This window comes from Montipora foliosa, chromosome 3, assembly GCF_036669935.1.
Source record: "Montipora foliosa isolate CH-2021 chromosome 3, ASM3666993v2, whole genome shotgun sequence".
Classification (NCBI taxonomy): domain Eukaryota; kingdom Metazoa; phylum Cnidaria; class Anthozoa; order Scleractinia; family Acroporidae; genus Montipora; species Montipora foliosa.
The window spans coordinates 11,801,473-11,818,972 of NC_090871.1; the positions used below are offsets into that span (position 1 = coordinate 11,801,473).

Here is a 17,500-nt window from a genome sequence, read left to right on the forward strand (position 1 = left end):
TATGTTTTTGGCCCAATATATAAGGATCAACAGGGCTTGAAATTAACAAAAAAAATTCAGTTGCAATTTTGCGACAAGATACGAACATTTAGTCGCCATTTCACAAATTTTAGTTGCAAAATCATTGTGCTGCATTGTGTTGTCAGTGGTTTAGCAAAACAAAATGTGAGCCCGTAATACTTGTGTGTAAGAAAGCACTGAAAATGGCGAATGATTGAAGGAATGGAGTTGTGCACGTAACATTGCAGCTAAATTACACAACAATTATGCTATCTTCAGATTGAAAGAAACTTCACGGCGAGAAACAAAATAATTTTCTTTACTTATTTCAGCAAAAGTAGCAGCAAAGTGGCACCTGCTAACCCTTTTGTTTGCAAAGAGCAAAGGTGAAAACAAGTCTCAAATATGGAAGATTTTCAGTCACAAATGCGACTGTATTGGTCGCAGTTTCAAGCCCTGATCTAAGATGCCAGCCAACAGCTATACCCCTTCAAGCAGCTGCATGCTTTAGGACACAACTTCAAATAGGTTTCATTTCTGCTTCATGCAGCATTGTTTTGTATTCTTTGTTTTCCCCTTAAAAGACAGCCAAAACTCAGTTTGTGAACTGAGGACAAAGGATTGTGCATGGTCTTAACATGAAGCACAATGTTGCTTTTGTAGTCTCCAGAGTTTCATAACCAGTCCATCTATATGAACTATGCTTCCAATAATTACTATAAGTTTGGATGCTTTGCCATTGAGTCACTGGAAACTTGTTGGAGCAAGGTGATTGCTGATCATTAATCTTATTTCCTGCTTCTGTACTAGCTTCTGTTGGTAATTATCATGTTTAAGATCATGTGAGTGCTGACTCACTACATCGTAATCGTTATTTTTGTAGAGCCATGCGTGACCTTGAATCTGAGAGGCAGCAAAGGCAGGGTGCACTGCAACAGAAGAGAGATGAACTCAAAGCATGGGAAAGTCAACTGTCAACCACTAACCACCATTATGGGCAGCTTGAGCAAGCCAAAAACAGGGCCAAAGAAAGGACTTATCAACTGAAGTAAGATGCAATTATATGGAATAGTCACCACTGGTCTCAAAATTCTTGCCGACTTGCCACAGTATGGCAGTATAAGCTAAGCTAAATTTACCTCTAGCAGTGTTGCATCCAGAGCGCGTCATTGCGTCCTGGGACGCAATATTTTGCATTTGGACGTCCTAAAATGCTAAGAAGGGGTCTTTGTGGACGCACAAATTTCATGCTTGTAATATATGCAAATTTGTAAATTGAAAGCGCAACCACGCGCTCACTATATTTATATTAACAATGGCGCTATTTTTCACATACTTAACGTTGATTGATCAATCTTGAATTGGTATAACAAAGAGAGAATCATGGTTGGTGTATTTTCACTTTTAGCGTCAGTATAACTTAGAAGTAAAATGTATTCGCGTCATTTTCAAATCCTGAAGATAATTATTGTTGTTGATAGTGTTTCACAGAATTTCAGCCACCAACATTATTAAAATTCATCACAAAATTTAATAATGAGGTGATAAATGTCAATATTTATGATAGGACCCCCAAAATTCTGGTATGGACCCTTTAAATATTTGGCAAAGGAGAGGACCCCTACCCAGTAAAACCTGGATGCAACACTGCTCTGGAGTATCAATTTCCTTGACAAGATGAAGGAACAGGACTTGAAATTAACTTTTTTGCTCAGGTGCCAGTTGGCAAATAGTGGGGAAAATTTGGTCGCCAACTTTGCATGCAAGGAAAGTCATAATTATTAAGTAGCACAAAACAAAAGCAGCACAGTCAATTTTGCAGGTGTTCGCTTTCTAACAGAGGGGACAAGTTCTCCAACCCACTTTACGTTAAGGGTACAGGTTGCTTTTTGGAGGTTCCATGCAAATTTCAAATTATCAATATGTTATCAATATCAAGCTAGTTCCAAGGAGGTCCTTCGGTAATATGGCTAAATCTACGTTTTCAGCATACACAACTGACGATGGAGTTAAATTTTCAATTAACCTTCTTGCCGAATCTTCGTCTTCTGGGCACAAAATGTGAACAAGAGAATAATATTATTACTTGTTTTAATGTTATTGTAATAAATAATTATTCTTTTAGAACAGATTTGAAGGATGCCAGTCAGCGAGTTGAGGCTGCCCAACGGCAGTTAAGAGATCTACAAGGAAGTCGTCAGAACAAACTGAAGTTGTTTGGGGCTTGGCAACCTGAGCTGCGGAAAAAGATAGAGCAAGCAGTGCAGCAAGGGAGGTTCCATCATGCACCTGTTGGTCCTATTGGTATGGTAATGGTTTTTTTCAATGCACTGAACTTTTAATATGGTCTTAAGGCCATATTGTGCAAAATTTTGCAGGCAAATCTTTCCCCTTTTGTTTTCAGTTTTTTCAGCCTCACTTGCATTTAATTTGTATAAACTACTTCGTATGGTGATAAATGTTGTTCACATTCTTGTTTTCCTCTGTTCTCTGTTTTGCTCTCTGATCCTTTGGAGGTCAATGCAAGCCATGCCAGGGTTCTCCTTATCAGGCAGTAACCGGTAAATTTACCACTTGTAAGAGCACTTCCGCCTGCAAACGCTCAGAAGTCGCTTATCCTTTGCAGAACGTCCAACATTAACCAATTGCTTTACCGGCTTGAAAAGGTGCCATACCTGTTGCGCTGAAAACTAGGGAGAACCCTGCATGCCCTCTTTTTACCCTCTATGGGAATTGTTTGTTGCTGTATAAATGAATGAAATAAATTAAATAATTAAAAAACGCCTTTGTTTTAGCTCATTCGTTTGAACAAAATTTATTTTTACATTGAGTTTTAGGTTAAATATTTGATTTTTTTTTTGTTTTCAAAGGGGCCCACATAGCTCTAAAGGACCAAAGATTTGCTTTAGCTGTAGAATCATGTCTCAAAGCACTTGGATGGGCATTCTGTTGCCATGACAACCACGATCAACAACTTCTTGTGCAGCTTCTCAGGCAATGCTCTGATAGGGTTCCATCAATAATTGTCAGCAGATTCCTGGTTTGTATAGAATAACAAGTTGCAATTTCAAAAGCATCCCAGTCATCATAAAGAAATACAATACTGCAAAAACAAAGACTGTGCACCATTGACAAGAAAATCGTCTGGCATTAGACAGAAGTCTCACTCCCAGGAGACATAAACTTAAAGCATAACATTTGGCCTAATACTGAAAAAGTATCCCCACATGTAGGTGTACAACAATGACGAGCAATTGCCTTTATTGGAATTATTGCATAAGGTTGAGTAAACCTAAAAAAAGTTGCTTGTTGTCTAGAATATCAATACAGGCCAAAAGAGCCAGGTACTGTTATTGCTTTAAACAATGAAAAAATCTCGTTTGTTTGACCAATTAATTATTTTAAAAAGGAGCACTCTCTTAATTGTAAAATTTGGGCATTTACTGTAAATTAAAATCATTTAAAGACATTATGGCATGTTTATATTAGATGGCTGTACTCTTGCCATGGTAGTCTACTAAACCACAATATTGGCCGTTCCGAAATTCAGCAGGGAAGTGGGGCGAGTTTCAAATTTAACTAATTGATAAACTGACACTACCATATGAAAGATCATGTTGAGATTGGTCATTTGGCTAAGTATGGTGCTTTTAGGGTAACCAGAGACCAAGTTATGGACCTTGAAACATGGTTCAAAATCCATACATGCGTCTCTAATTTTGATACAGCGTCCCCCAAAACCATATAAACTCTAAAAATTTTTATGATTTCCGTGATACTCTTTAACATGGGCAAACATAGCGATTTTCATTGCAGCTTCTTTCAAATTGTAGGTACATGACAGGATTTTACAGTTGTCACTAAACTGATAAAAAAAAAATAGAGTTTATATGGTTTTGGGGGACGCTTTGTCAAAATTAGAGACGTTTGTATGGATTTTGAACCGTATTTCAAGGTTCATGACTTGGTCTCCGTTCACCTATAAAGCATCATACTTGGTCAAATGACTAATCTTAACATGATCTTTCATGTGGTGGTGTCAGTTCATCGATTAGTTAAAATTTGAAACTCGCCCCAGTTCCCTGCTGAATTTCGGAATGGCCAGTTGAGTGCATTTTGTTTGGCATTAATTGTTGTTTAAAATGGACGGACAGCAACCGGCAGCAAGACCTCTTCCCCTTTTATATGCCTTGACGCCAACACATTTTGTATTGATAAGTGTCATTACTCTTATAGAGACGATCTATAAGATCGCAAACTACAGATTCTCATTTCGCAAACTACAGATTTTCATTTCGTTTCGTTCCATTTCGTTTCGCAAATTACAGTAAGCCCTCTTCATGAGGGTTGTAACATCAGTTTACTTAATTGGTTCCTTCTTGCATTGACTTTTTAAGTCACTCATACTCGTACTAGTTAGAATTTTTTAGGACATGGAACAACATACATTGAAGTTAAATTGGCTTGCCAGAAAAGGAAAAGTCACTCTGTGAAAGAATTAAACACAGCAAAATAATTGTAATTTGTTTGGTTTTTTTTTTCTTATTTAGAATGAAGTCCATGATGTCTCAGCTAATGTAAGTGCAAAGCATTAAATTCATTTCTTGCATAACACATAACAATAAAACAATCATTAAAATGAGATTTCTGTCAGCTTAAAACAAGCACCTAGCTGTGACAGGTAAGGAAATATTTTAGTAATAGTATCCTTCGTGCCTATACAGGTTATTGATTTTTTATGTTGTGCCAAATGTTTTGGTTACAGACACCCAGGTGTGAGTTTCCGACAGTTCTTGACATGCTGACAATGGACAATCCTGTCATAGCAAACTGTCTTATTGATCAGGTACAGTATATGAGCAATTTGTTGTCTCTAATTTTAGAAGTAACCTGCTAAATTAACATGATGTATTACAATGGAACCCACATCTAGATAAAATGAATACAATTATTTTCTGTGTACTTAATCATTACCTGCAATACGTACGTTGTACAAATTTAAACATACATCACATCATAACTGTTATTGAGAAGTCTCAAAAGTGAAAAGGTCCTGTATGTGCTTTGTTGTGTGGGTGGTAATAATCTTGCATAAGTAGAACTCTTAGGAAATCATCCCTCCCATTAAATTCATTTCTTGTGTGGGTGGTAATAATCTTGCATAAGTAGAACTCTTAGAAAATCATCCATCCCATTCCACAAACAAACCAAATGCAAACCAAAAGCCTGGGTGCTACAAAGTCATGTACATTCGCTATACTTCACTAGTGTCTGAACAATTGTATTTACAGTTGATGCCCATTATTTGAAATTGGTTACTTCAACATTCAGGGATGGCGCAGTGGTGAGAGCACTCGCCTCCCACCAATGTGGCCTGGGTTCGATTCCCAGACTCGGCGTCATATGTGGGTTGAGTTTGTTGGTTCTCTACTCTGCACCGAGAGGTTTTTCTCTGGGTACTCCGGTTTTCCCCTCTCCTTAAAAACCAAAATTTGATTTAATTTGCATTAACTTGTTAATTGCAATTTACAGTGTCCCTGATTAGTGCTCTACAGCGCTAGAAGATTAGACACTTAAATAAAGTGACTTTCCTTTCCTTTCCTTTCCTTTTACCTCCCACTGAGCTAAGGTTCATTTCCCATGGTTTTGCCCCCGTCGTTTTACTAAGCTTAATTTAAACCCGGTTATTCTGAATTCCCTGCTTATACTAACTAATTTAGCTTTCCTATGGACTTGATTCTACTCTTTTATTTCGAAGTCGAATTAAACATGTGGTTGAAAAACTTCAGACGCTGTCAGAATCATATCATCGTATCATATATCTTTATTTACCCTCGGATTTTTAGAGTAGCTTGGTTTAGCTAATATCTCCGAGCATTTACCCTTCCAATCATGATACATCACAGAAGACAGACCACAACACCGGGAACTACATGCCCTACTCTTTGCGACAAGTGTGCAGGTTCTTTTACGTCCCACAGGATTATGAACATTGAAGGGTTGTGAGACGGGACCTCCGGCTTATCGTCCTTATCCGAGAAGACTAGAGAGTCTAACCGTTTGCAGATGTAATTACAAAGGCAGCACTTTCTCATCTGTTATTTAAAGACCCTGAGTGTTGGTCTGGCCGGAGTTGAACTCACGACCTCCCGCGTGACAGCCCGGTGCTCAACCAACTGAGCCACTGGTGCGCGAACACACAGTGACAATAATTTTGTCCATTTTGTACAACTCAAATTGCACAATCTTCCAGTCCCATATATAAAAATTTGGCTATCCGAGCAGGGTTGCAGTGCAGTGGATTTTGAATTGAAATTTCTCACCTACAATAGGTTGGCGTTGAGTCGATCTTGCTGATTGAAGATCCAAAAGTAGCCCGTGATGTTATGTTCTACAGACCTCCACCGAAAGCAAGAATGGTAAGCCTAAAATAATTCAAAGAGACACCATGGCAAGCACATAAAGAGGTGGAGGTATCGGCAAGAATTCCAAGCAAACATTCATTTTACCCCCTTTGTGTCCCCTCACACACCTACAAACAAGTAATTTGTTGCTAGACTCAACTGTCAGGCACAGAGTTGCTAGAAATGCACCAAATGTGTACACTGAGTTAATTTGATAATAGTAATAAAGTACCTCTTAAGGTCTGAACGCCCACTACCTACTTCAGGATATAGGAGGCAGTCAGTGCTAGGGGTGGTTAGGTTAATCCCTTTACACTGATCCCTTGTCTTAAAATGTTTGTATTCTTCTTTTTAGGCTTACGCCATAAATGGAGATCAACTGTTTGGAGGAAAGACAGCCAAATCTTATGCATCCACGGCCACAGAGGCCAAGTATTTAAAGAAGGACATTGAACAGGATATCAGGTGAAAAAAACTGCACAAATTGGAAAATAACTTTGTTGGCACGTGAGCTCTTTTCATTTTGAAGATCCTGATTTTCATGATCATTTCAGTGTAACCTTAAAAGCCACATATAAAAGTTTTCCAGTTTGCATGTTTTGTTTTTTTTTTTTTAACAAAAGGTCAAAAGTCTTCTCTCGGAAATGGCAATATTCAAAGTGTTCTTTTAAGTTGTGACTTGTTTCAATAGGTTTCATAGTTAAATTCACCCTTCTGTATCTTCTACCCACAAATTCATCACAATTTACTGCTTGTCTCCCGGATGGAGACTGCACTGATGGTTGGCAAAACCTGACAACCCAGCCATGAGTACCCACGCCCCCACGAAGACAGGCACCTGCCACACTGATAAACAGTGGAAAGTTGAGGGGTGTGGGGGGGAGGGGATGGGGAAGGGAGGGGAAAACCGCTAAACATACCACACAAAATGCTCGTTCCTCCTGCCACACATATAATAAGCTCTACTACCCAAAGCACAAGGAATTGGAAACATGCAGAAATATAACAAACCTGCAGTCGCTCCTAGTTAATGAAGTTAAATTGCATTTAACTTCATTTTTATCAGAAGCAAATCACCTTAATTGACGTTCAATCATTCTTTGTACATTTGGTTATCACTCCTTGTCACTATTGTCTTACACACCTATAATAGAATTATGGTAACATAAACAGTTGCTCACAATATTAGGGCATTCATCTAAATACTATTTAAGGTATAGTCTATACTAACCACCATAAGAAAGATTTGTGAGCTGATGTTTCGAGCCTTATCGCTTCACCAGAGCTATTCAGAGCAATTCAGTCCATTCATTGTGACAATAAAAAGGGCTAACGCTTGTTTGTCTTATGCCGGCTAATTTACCTTGATCAACTAATTTGATACAACCAAATTTTGCTTTCCATTTTTGTTATGATGCCCACTGAAATTATCCAAAACATTTGCTGTAGGAGTAGAGCAGGGTCAGTGGAGGGTGCTTACCTGGGTTCAGGGCTGTATATAAGAGCCGGCAGCCGGCGAAGTTCGCCGGCTTCTCTATCAGGTTTCGCCGGCTACTTTCATTGTTTGAAGAGTCAAGACATGTAGAGGAGATGATGTTTATGAGGTCTAAACTACTCGGGCTCAATAAAAATAAAAATTTGCAGTGCCTATCTTTTCTGAAAACACACAAAAGACTTCTGACTCAAGGGCAGTTTAAAAACGTTATGCTTGAGACTTTCGTTTTGAAAAAATCTTGCTGCGGTGGCGGGAAAGTAGGAACAATATGATTTGTTGTCCGCCATATTGGATTTCGATATCTTTAAACAGCCACCGGTTGTATCTTACAGGAAGGAAAAATCACTCAAGGACGTTTAGTCCGCGCAAAACTTACTTTGTCATCATAAAACAACTTGTAAACAAAGAAGCACTTTCAAAAGGTTTGTTCTCAAACCAGAAGGAAATTTACATATGATGTTCTGCTAGCAACATGCTCCGCCTGCGTTCACGCATCTCTTACTCTCTTACCACAACTCAACCGACGAAACAAAACTAGCCCCTGATCATTCACTAACCGCTCCTTCGTTTTTACTTCGAACCTTTCAGTTGATCATTTATAGCGAACGTAGAAGCTGAGGACTCGTAGACTTTATTTAAACACGTGAACGTAACGCTCCTCGGAGTTAAATCCTACTTGCCCGCGTAAGTGCTCGTCCTCTCGAGGGCATCTCTACGCTTCAACATGACAACGGATCTTTATCCAACGTCACTCTTGATCAACTCTCACTGCTTTACGGAACTCCTAAACTCTTCGGAAAAAAACTACATCACTCTTAAACCGCTGGAGTAATTTTCAAATTTCGAAATTACTACAAACAAGTTCCGCAAGCATATTTTCCCGCTAATTACACAATGGAACGAATGTGTCATCTACACACCTCAACAGGATCGAAACATCCTTTACGCCATTGGCCAATTAGTATCCTCCAATCAGCTTCTTTATTTAACAACCAATTAGAAGCCTTTGCTGGTCTTGTCCTTCAAGTATGTGCCATGTTTACAAGTTGTTAAGTGGCAATATTTGCCAGGCTCGTTAGCTCCAGCAAAACCACCAAAAAGATACAAAAAATATCACTCCACTTTTTGTTTATAGGGTTGTATTATTGATATGTCGCTTCGTCTTTCTTTGAGTAACATGGTTTTCATAGTATAATTGCAGCTTGATTCATCCCTCTATGTCTGAGTTTCATGGCCCAAAATGCCAGGAAATGCATTTTCCGGCATTCAGTGTTAAAAAATTTTCCGGGAGAGCATGCCCCCGGACCAACAACTGTCTACTTTGCAAAAAACTCCAGCTACTTAAAACCTTGAAGAAAACCCTGTGGGTTAAACCTGGTGCCATATGTGTGTTCTCTGCTCTCAGATCACACAGGTTTTTCTCAAGTTTCTCTCATAAAGAGAAAGCAAATTGATTTTATCTCCTTTAAGCCTTTTCTCAGTTATGTGTCCTTTAGACTTGAATAAAGAGATTATTCCAAAAAAAAAATGTTCATGTTTTCTTCTTTTTAAGGCGTCTTGAGCAAGAGATTGAGCATAAAATACAGCTAAGGCAGCAATGTCAGGATAATCTGAGTGAAGTGGATAGAACCATCCGAGAAAATTTGGTATGTCTCACACTAAATGATGCGAATAATTTATACTATCTATGACATGAAATTGACCAGTTCAATGGACATCCAGCATATATGTTCTTATTATAAGCAGAAAAATATCCCCTTGCTGGGATTAGAAAGTTAAACACAGCAACGGAAAGTAGTTTGTGATGTCAACCGAGTATCATATCCATTCCCCTTCATTACTAGGCCGCGAATTGAGTCTGATTGTGTGTTCAACTTTGGCTTCCTCTCACGGATGAAACGCATTTTGCGGATTAGACACTCAAGCTTTCCCTGACATTTCTGGAGAACTGTTTCAAAAGCTTGGGGTTTGAAATTCTGTTGCAACCTTTCACCTGTGCACCAACGCAATGTCACAGGAAAACATCGTTCCAGTTGTGCTACCTTTCAAAGATCAGAGATCTGCGGACTCTGTTCATAAACAGCCTAAAGATCTTAGCAACAACATTGGCTACCCAATACAATCAGTATTCACGAGTTCCAAAAATTGGCGAGCAGCTTAAACTTCAGGCCTCGGTTGTTCAAAAGGTGGATAACGCTATCCACCGGATGAATCACTATCCAGCCGATAAACACTAGCAAAACCCATGGCGTTATCCAATGAAAAGTGATTTATCCAGTGGATAGCATTATCCACCCTTCGACGACTGGGGCCACAAGAGGAAACGACCCATCGTTAGCCGACGATGCGTTGTTTATCAGTTTAAATGTGACCTGTGTGATACAGATTATATCAGCTACACTACTCATCTCCATCAGCGAATTGAACCTCCGCCGTTAGTGCACATGTGAAAGGTTGCCAGGGAATTTCAAACCCCGAGCTTTTGAAGCAGTTCTCCATTTTGAAGAAATGTCAGGGAAAGCTTGGCTGTCCAATCCGCAAAATGGTTTTCATCCATGACAGGAAGCCAAAGTTGAACACACAATCAGACAAATTCGTTGGCTGACGTTATAAACAACAACTTAATTTAAACTTGAAACTACCATTACATTTATCACTTGAAAATGAAGTCAAGATATCTTCGAAACGTCGTGTAATATCGCTGATTTTTGCAATCAAATGGATAGGAACTCAAGTCTTTTTCACCCATTATTGGTGCTGTTGGTACTTAAAATTTTCTTTCAGAAAGAGCTTCAAAAGACAAAGCAAAAGGCATTTCGTGAACAGGAAGCAGTCAACAAATGTCTAGGGGTAAGGTTTCAGTTTTTGAATTACTTGGCAGAACGTTATTCCCATGTGTTTATTTTGTTTTGTTTTTTCCTCCAAGGCTTGCAACTGTACTTGTGTTCAAACTATCTTGTTTGTTAAATATATGTATTTTGCAAATTGTATTCAATCTACAAAACAAAACTAACGCTTAGTGCTCCTTCAAGGGACGTCACTCAAGATCACTATGAGACCTGTGAAATTGGGCTAAATAAGAATTCATAATATTGAATGACGTAGGCATTGTGCACTGCCGTGACTGAAATGTGGAATGGTAATGACATTTTGACTTACAATACTAATAATTGTCTCTAAACAGGAAATAACAGAACTTGAAAATTATGAGGAAGAAGTCCTTCCAGATGTGACAACTTTGGTTAGTAAGCAATCTATATAGGAAACTGAAAGTGCATCTCCAATAATGTTATTTTATGAGAAAAATGTAGAATTTATATATTCGTACACCAAAATATTAATATTGTTGAGCCACAGTATCTTGTTCAAATTTTTGTTGCCAGGAGGAAGAGGTTGAACATTACACACAGCTTCTGGAAGACTTGGAGTTACAGGTACAGAAATCTGTAATCCTACATGTAGCAGGCTTTTTCAGTTTGTATAATTCTTGAAATACCTAGGGAGTTAAAGGGATTTGATAAATTCAATAACTGGCTAGTCATAAGGTTTGAATTGCCGTAGCTTTACGCGAATGTAATTCCCAGTGTACATTAGGAATTATTGTCATTCAGAGTTATTTAATTCTATAGAACAACCTCACTGTACAGCATTAAGGAGTATTAGTATAAATACACGGGTGATTATACAAAATCGCGCGCTCTCCTTGGCTCGCTATCTCGTATTATCAGCCGATAATCACCTCGACGGACAAAATGGCTGCCAGTAGTTGTTTTGCCACTGTCAGTGAAGATGATTTCACGTTGAATTTTTTTTTCTCTTTTTTGAAATCATCACCTGTGTATTTATACTAAAACAATTGTTCGCCTCAGGATCAGTGGTTATTGGTGAATATTCACCGATAATCACTTCGCCTTTGGCGAATAATTGTTAATTATTAACTTTCCGAAGGAAATGGGATCTTGTGAGTCGCTTACGCATGATCAGTGGCGTAGTTTCCTTTTCTATTGCAAGTTTGGTATGTTTAAGTTTTTTTTATTAAAGCTGTTGCTATGATGGCCTACCTGAATTGTTATGATGTTGATGACTTTATTTGAACTCGGGTGAAAATGAGGCTTATTAGGCCTTTAGGAATAACAAATGCTAATATACCGAGAAAAATCCTTAATGCTGTTATCCGAGGATAGAGCGGTTTTCAATTGAGTATCGAAAGAAATTGGCGAATTACTTTGGTTTTATGATTACTTCACTCAGTGATTGGTTCAAAGTTCTCGCGCCACTTTTTCAACCAATCAGAAGTGACACCAAAACCAATCGTGGCTCGCGCGTGCACATTTTCCCGTGCTTTGTGTCGGCTACGTGTAATTTCTTCGAGTTTCGATTGGTTTACTGGATTGTCTCCGTCATTTTTGATTGGCCAAAGTAATTACTTTGGTTTTGGTTTTACGACACTCATTTGAAAACCGCTCTATGTACGCTAAAGGTTACAAGTCTTTCAAACTACTCGGCTACTACAACCATTGTGCCAAAAATCAGCACTGGCCAAACAGGTTAGGGTTAGCGTGAATACAACAAGCTTAAAATAAGTGCGCTGAGATGGGTAAACTGCTCTTTAGCATTCCTTTTAAAATCCAGAACCCTGTGACTGTCTTTTATCAGATCTCAAATGACCTACATGTGCACAGTTTGGAATGTCCCAAAACAGTTCCTGAATAAACTCGACATTAACCCATTGACTCCTGGAGGTTCCCCATTGTTGAGTAAAATCGTCTGGCGTTAGACAGAGTAAAATACTAAGTATGGCCGGTTTTTTTTAAACAGATGTGTCTTCTGAGAAGTATTTTCAAAAACAGAAAAAAAAGAAAAAAAAAGGACAAATAAAACAGAACGATGAGACTAAAGACAAATGCAATTATGCAGTACGAGACTCTGCTGTAAACAGTAAAGGTCACGTTTAAACAACGTTTACACAACACGCTAGCAGTACACCTGACTGAATGACATTACCATTGTTCCTTAGGCAAGACATCTGCTTGCTTGTATCTAGATTTGTTTCTAGGTATACGGTTGACTTTCCTGCCCAGAGATGTAATCTCGTGGAATAACTTTCGCTTTAATGAACATGAAATTTGACAGCTTAAGCAAAAGTTCATTAATGTCACTGTTCCTTGGTATCAACATAATTACCTTTTGAACGCGTAACGCAAGGCGCCATAAAACCGGACAACAGATGTATTGGCGTTTTTGAGAGGAAGATTGCCTTGCGGCTGGTTAGCCTATGCGACTTCCGGATTGCGTGACAGAAAAACTTCACTTATCTCCCCAGCACTACGAGCTAAGTGGTAAACAGCACGTGCTGGATCGGACAAGAGTATTGGTTAGCAAGCAATGTACAAAGGCAAACGAGCCAACAAGCTTTGGGGAAGTCACTGCGCAGACTTAACCACACCACGCAGGAGTGACCAGATTTTAATGAAAGGCAAAGCGATATATCCAACCCATCTCCAAAGGGAGGGAGGGGGGGAGGGCGACTTTAACAAATTGCAAACAGCTAGTTGGTTTACTATGAGAGACAAACTGCCAAGTGAACCTTGGACGACTAACTGCGGCTTTTATAGCTAGACCCCGTAGCCAGTTGCGCAGGTTCTACTATATAGCAGGTATTACACGTGCTCTTTAGCAGTAATGAATGAGGTCTTAACAGATTTGGCCAGTGCAGGTGTACGTAATAATCTGAGATCTAGGAACAAAGTCTTTATGTCCTTATTTTATTTATAACAAAATCATTGATTTTATGACCTTGAAAGACCTACTACAAAGAACTCGAAAATAACCATCGCGACATGAATAGCCCTTTTACTACGGCCACGTTCCATTAACCGTATTTTACTGACTGGGCAGTAAAATCTCATTTTATTCAAAACCAAAGTTTATATATTTTGAAGATTTAATGTACCGTCCACCTCAACTGCGCAAAAGTCATGGATTGTTTTAACCATGGTAGGCTTGTAAGCCACTTGACCCTAATCAAGTTTCATGTTGAGAAATCTTCAACAACTGTTCTTTTCTGCAGAATGCTGAGCTTGAGGAAGAGGTGGAAAAGGTGCAAGATGCTATGAGCAAACAACAGCTTAAAGAACAACAGCATAAAGAAAAGACTCAAAGTTTGTTAGAGAAGGCTGAAGCTTACAGGGTGAGATTGCTGTGGTCCTTTGCCTTTATTTCCTCACCTGAAAACTCCATGCATTTTGTGATCTGTTTTCATATTAGAAATTCCCTTATACGGTGTTTAGTTATCCATAAATTGGATAATTTGTACCCTTAAAGGCCCTTGAATTTTCCTTGCGGTTGTGAAGGATCGATGTTTTTATTGTACAATTTAAATTCCAAAATAAACAACCCCCCTACTTTGTCAGTACTCAATTTTACAGGTATTTGAAGCGAAAGTTACAAAGATCAGGGGAAAGTCGAAAGAGATATTTAAGTTTTAAAGGACGGAGCTAGTAAAACTCCTGGGCCCGGTTCCTCGAAAGCCGATTAACTTAATCCAGGATTAGCGTAAACTTCTGTTTCACGTTTTCAACTTTTTGGTGAAAGTTTTTTTTTGCTTATTTTTGTTTTTCAAGAATGACGTCTTCTCATTTAAAGTCCTGCCGAAAATCTGCGTTGAACAGCATTTGGGAGTAGAGAAATGAACAGCTTGGTTAATTTTTAATCTTAGATTATCGTTAATCGGCTTTTGAGGAACTGGGCCCTGCTCCAAAAGCTGCTCGCCTATTAGGAGAGAATTAAAAATTCTACATTTTTTTGTATTTTTCTAACGGAATGTTGAATGTATAATCCTTGCTTCCTTTTCAAGATGAAATTTTCGTCTCTGTTCTGTTTTTTCACGTCGTGAATAAAATGCAAGTTATGTTGTTTTATATTGCAAGTTTTATTCCTGGCCCCAGTTGTACAAACGGTGGATAGCGTTATATACCTTTTGAAAAACTGGGGCCTGTTGTATTGGTGGTTATCATGGTTCCTGAAGGTCATAATTATTTTGACTTCCTCAGAATCAACAACATGATATTGAAGTCAAAATCGAGACCCAAAAGAGCCATAGGAAACACTTCGAAACACGACTAAAAGAACTTCAGGATTTGATCAAGAAAGCAGAAAAAGAGCACATGGTTATGAGGAAGCTAGTGCAGGTAAGTTGATGATAAAGTTCTTACTTCAAAGTGCTCACAACAACAATTTAGCATTCACTGTAGCTCTCCATCAGCAAAGCACCCAGGGTTTGTGTCAGCTTTGGTATGTAATGTGTTTGTATGTGTTTTCTTCCCGTAAATAACCCTTAAAAGTGGTCTAGAAACTATAGGGTAATCTTTTCCGACGTCAAATTGTTTAAAACGTATGGAGAACGAGCTTTTTCTGTATGTGCTCCCAAGTTATGGAACTGTCTTCCTAGTTGTATCAAGCGTAGTTCTAGTGTCAGTACTTTTAAGTCAACTCTGAAAACTTCTCTTTCTAAACAATATTTTATTTCTTACGTTATGTTAGCTTTCTTTATTTTTGTCTCTTTTATTGTGAAGCGCTTTAGAACTTTTGCCTTGTAGCTTTTGATAACAGTGATGGAGGCCGTGTGGCCTGGTGGGTAGGGCGCTTGCCTTGAGATCCGGAGATCCCGGGTTCAAGACCGGCTCTGACCACTCGTTGAATTTGATCCTGGTAGTCCCTGGTTCAACTTGCCAGCTGCACTTGTAAATAGCCAACTGGTTTGCCTCCGGCCAGTTGGGATTCTTAACAATTGTTGTTCTGTTCTGTTGTTTCGTTATCATTGGCCCTGAAAAGCCCCTATGGGGAGAGGTCAATTAAGTATGTATTGTATTGTATAGCAAGCCCGTTGTTAGTCATAAAACTGACTGATTAATACTTGAGTGGCAAAAGCGTCAGTGATCCCATACGTTGTTTGTAAAACATCATTACTCAGAGATTATGTGGTATATCGCGTTCAAATTTTCAGAGATAGCTCATTCAATAATCAGTACTTTACTTTTGACTGACTGATTAGAAAACGATAGCCTTTGCTAACAAAGCAAAAAATGTAAGTAAAGACACCCCTATAATTGGTTAAATCATTGTTCTCCTGTTGTGATTATTGAGGGCTCAGAAATAGTTGTCTTTTTTGCAGGAAAAGACTGAACAAGCCGCGATGTTTTGTGAACGAGTTGATACTAGAAGGACTGTGAAAAACCTGGAATCTGAGATCCTTCAAAAGACTAAACGAATTCAGACAGAAGAAAAAAAGTACGCAGACGGCTATTCTAATAGACCTTTTTGCAGATACGGCGGCCATATTGATTGCTATTGTTTCGAATGACATCATGGGATGCTCAGGGCGCAAATTAACATTTATTTGCCCCCCCTGTGCATCCCACAATAGCTATATAAAACAATAGAAAGCGAAATGGCCGCCGTATCTGCAAAAAGTTATTTAAACTATATGTTGTAAACGCATTGATAATTCATGAGTGAGACAGACAACCAGCGTGTACCCCTGTAAATTCTGATACAGATCAAAATTTGGATGTTACCCTGTATCAAATTTATATCATCAAACTTTACCTGATTATTTTGTATCCAAACTGCGAATTGACCAGTTTGTAACATAGATCTGGGTAAATCTGCTGATGTCCCCCTGCGAATTTTTTTGTATATTAATAGCAAAGGAAAACATGAGGATATCACAAGAGAATATTTTTATGCCAAAACTCGTTATAAGGGTATCATGGAATCACTGAAAAATCTGAAACGCTATAGCAAGGTAAGACAGTCCTCTTTGTTCTTTGATGCGTTATAAGTATTATCAGCCATTCCGTCATTTTCGTCAGCCGAACAAATTTTTCGCAAGACGACAACAAAATGCTTTGCTCTCCTGTTTTTAAAGATTTGCTTCACCTTCAATCGACATGCTAACCCGTTGCCTTTTAAGAAACGGTCCAGGTAAGAACGATAGCAACAATGGCAACGAACATGTTGGAATTCAATTGGTATGCAAAAAGGTGATAACTTTCCTATTGTCTGTACTTACTTCTGATTGGCTTAAACAGCAAAAGTTAACAAAACTTCATAAAAGCAGTATTATATTCATCCTTACTTTCCAACCATCTTCCATCTTTCATCTGGTCTCAGTTGAAATGAATTCCACAGAAATCGTATGTGGGGAACATGTAAAATTGTAAACGTTTCTTGGCTTTTGTTTTCAACTCTTGTGATTGGTCAAAATCTTTTAACACAAAAAAACACCCTTTCAACGTGGGCTGTAAATGAATTTTATTGCGTTAACGGCTTTCCTATAGGTTTATGCATTCTCTGTGTAAAAATGATAACATTCCTATGTGGGGAAAGCCCCGTTGCCGCATAACAAAGGAAATTGTTATCCACCTTACACGGATCATTACTTAAAAAGGCAAACGCCAGAAAATTTTACTATCAATGGGAGCCGCCAATTGACGACATGCCAAAATTTCTCAAAATTTTTTCGGATTCATATTCCCGGAAGGAAGGCGCAGTGACCTCATTGTTACAGTGCTCGAGTTCGAGTGGTCCGGGTTTGGGT

The 17,500-nt window shown here is 38.6% G+C and overlaps 1 protein-coding gene across 1 annotated transcript in view; it reads left to right on the forward strand.

Moving 5' to 3' along the window:
• LOC137996770 (structural maintenance of chromosomes protein 6-like) overlaps window positions 1-17,500 on the forward strand; it is a 42,660-nt gene that overhangs the window by 15,285 nt on the left and 9,875 nt on the right. Inside the window, exons 12-26 of the mRNA XM_068842355.1 lie at window positions 884-1,048; window positions 2,126-2,304; window positions 2,871-3,040; window positions 4,551-4,577; window positions 4,766-4,846; window positions 6,333-6,419; window positions 6,760-6,869; window positions 9,452-9,545; window positions 10,684-10,749; window positions 11,084-11,140; window positions 11,283-11,333; window positions 13,970-14,089; window positions 14,952-15,089; window positions 16,073-16,188; window positions 16,606-16,705. Of these exons, the coding sequence (XP_068698456.1) occupies window positions 884-1,048; window positions 2,126-2,304; window positions 2,871-3,040; window positions 4,551-4,577; window positions 4,766-4,846; window positions 6,333-6,419; window positions 6,760-6,869; window positions 9,452-9,545; window positions 10,684-10,749; window positions 11,084-11,140; window positions 11,283-11,333; window positions 13,970-14,089; window positions 14,952-15,089; window positions 16,073-16,188; window positions 16,606-16,705 (1,561 nt within the window). The remainder of the gene's footprint in view (window positions 1-883; window positions 1,049-2,125; window positions 2,305-2,870; window positions 3,041-4,550; window positions 4,578-4,765; window positions 4,847-6,332; window positions 6,420-6,759; window positions 6,870-9,451; window positions 9,546-10,683; window positions 10,750-11,083; window positions 11,141-11,282; window positions 11,334-13,969; window positions 14,090-14,951; window positions 15,090-16,072; window positions 16,189-16,605; window positions 16,706-17,500) is intronic.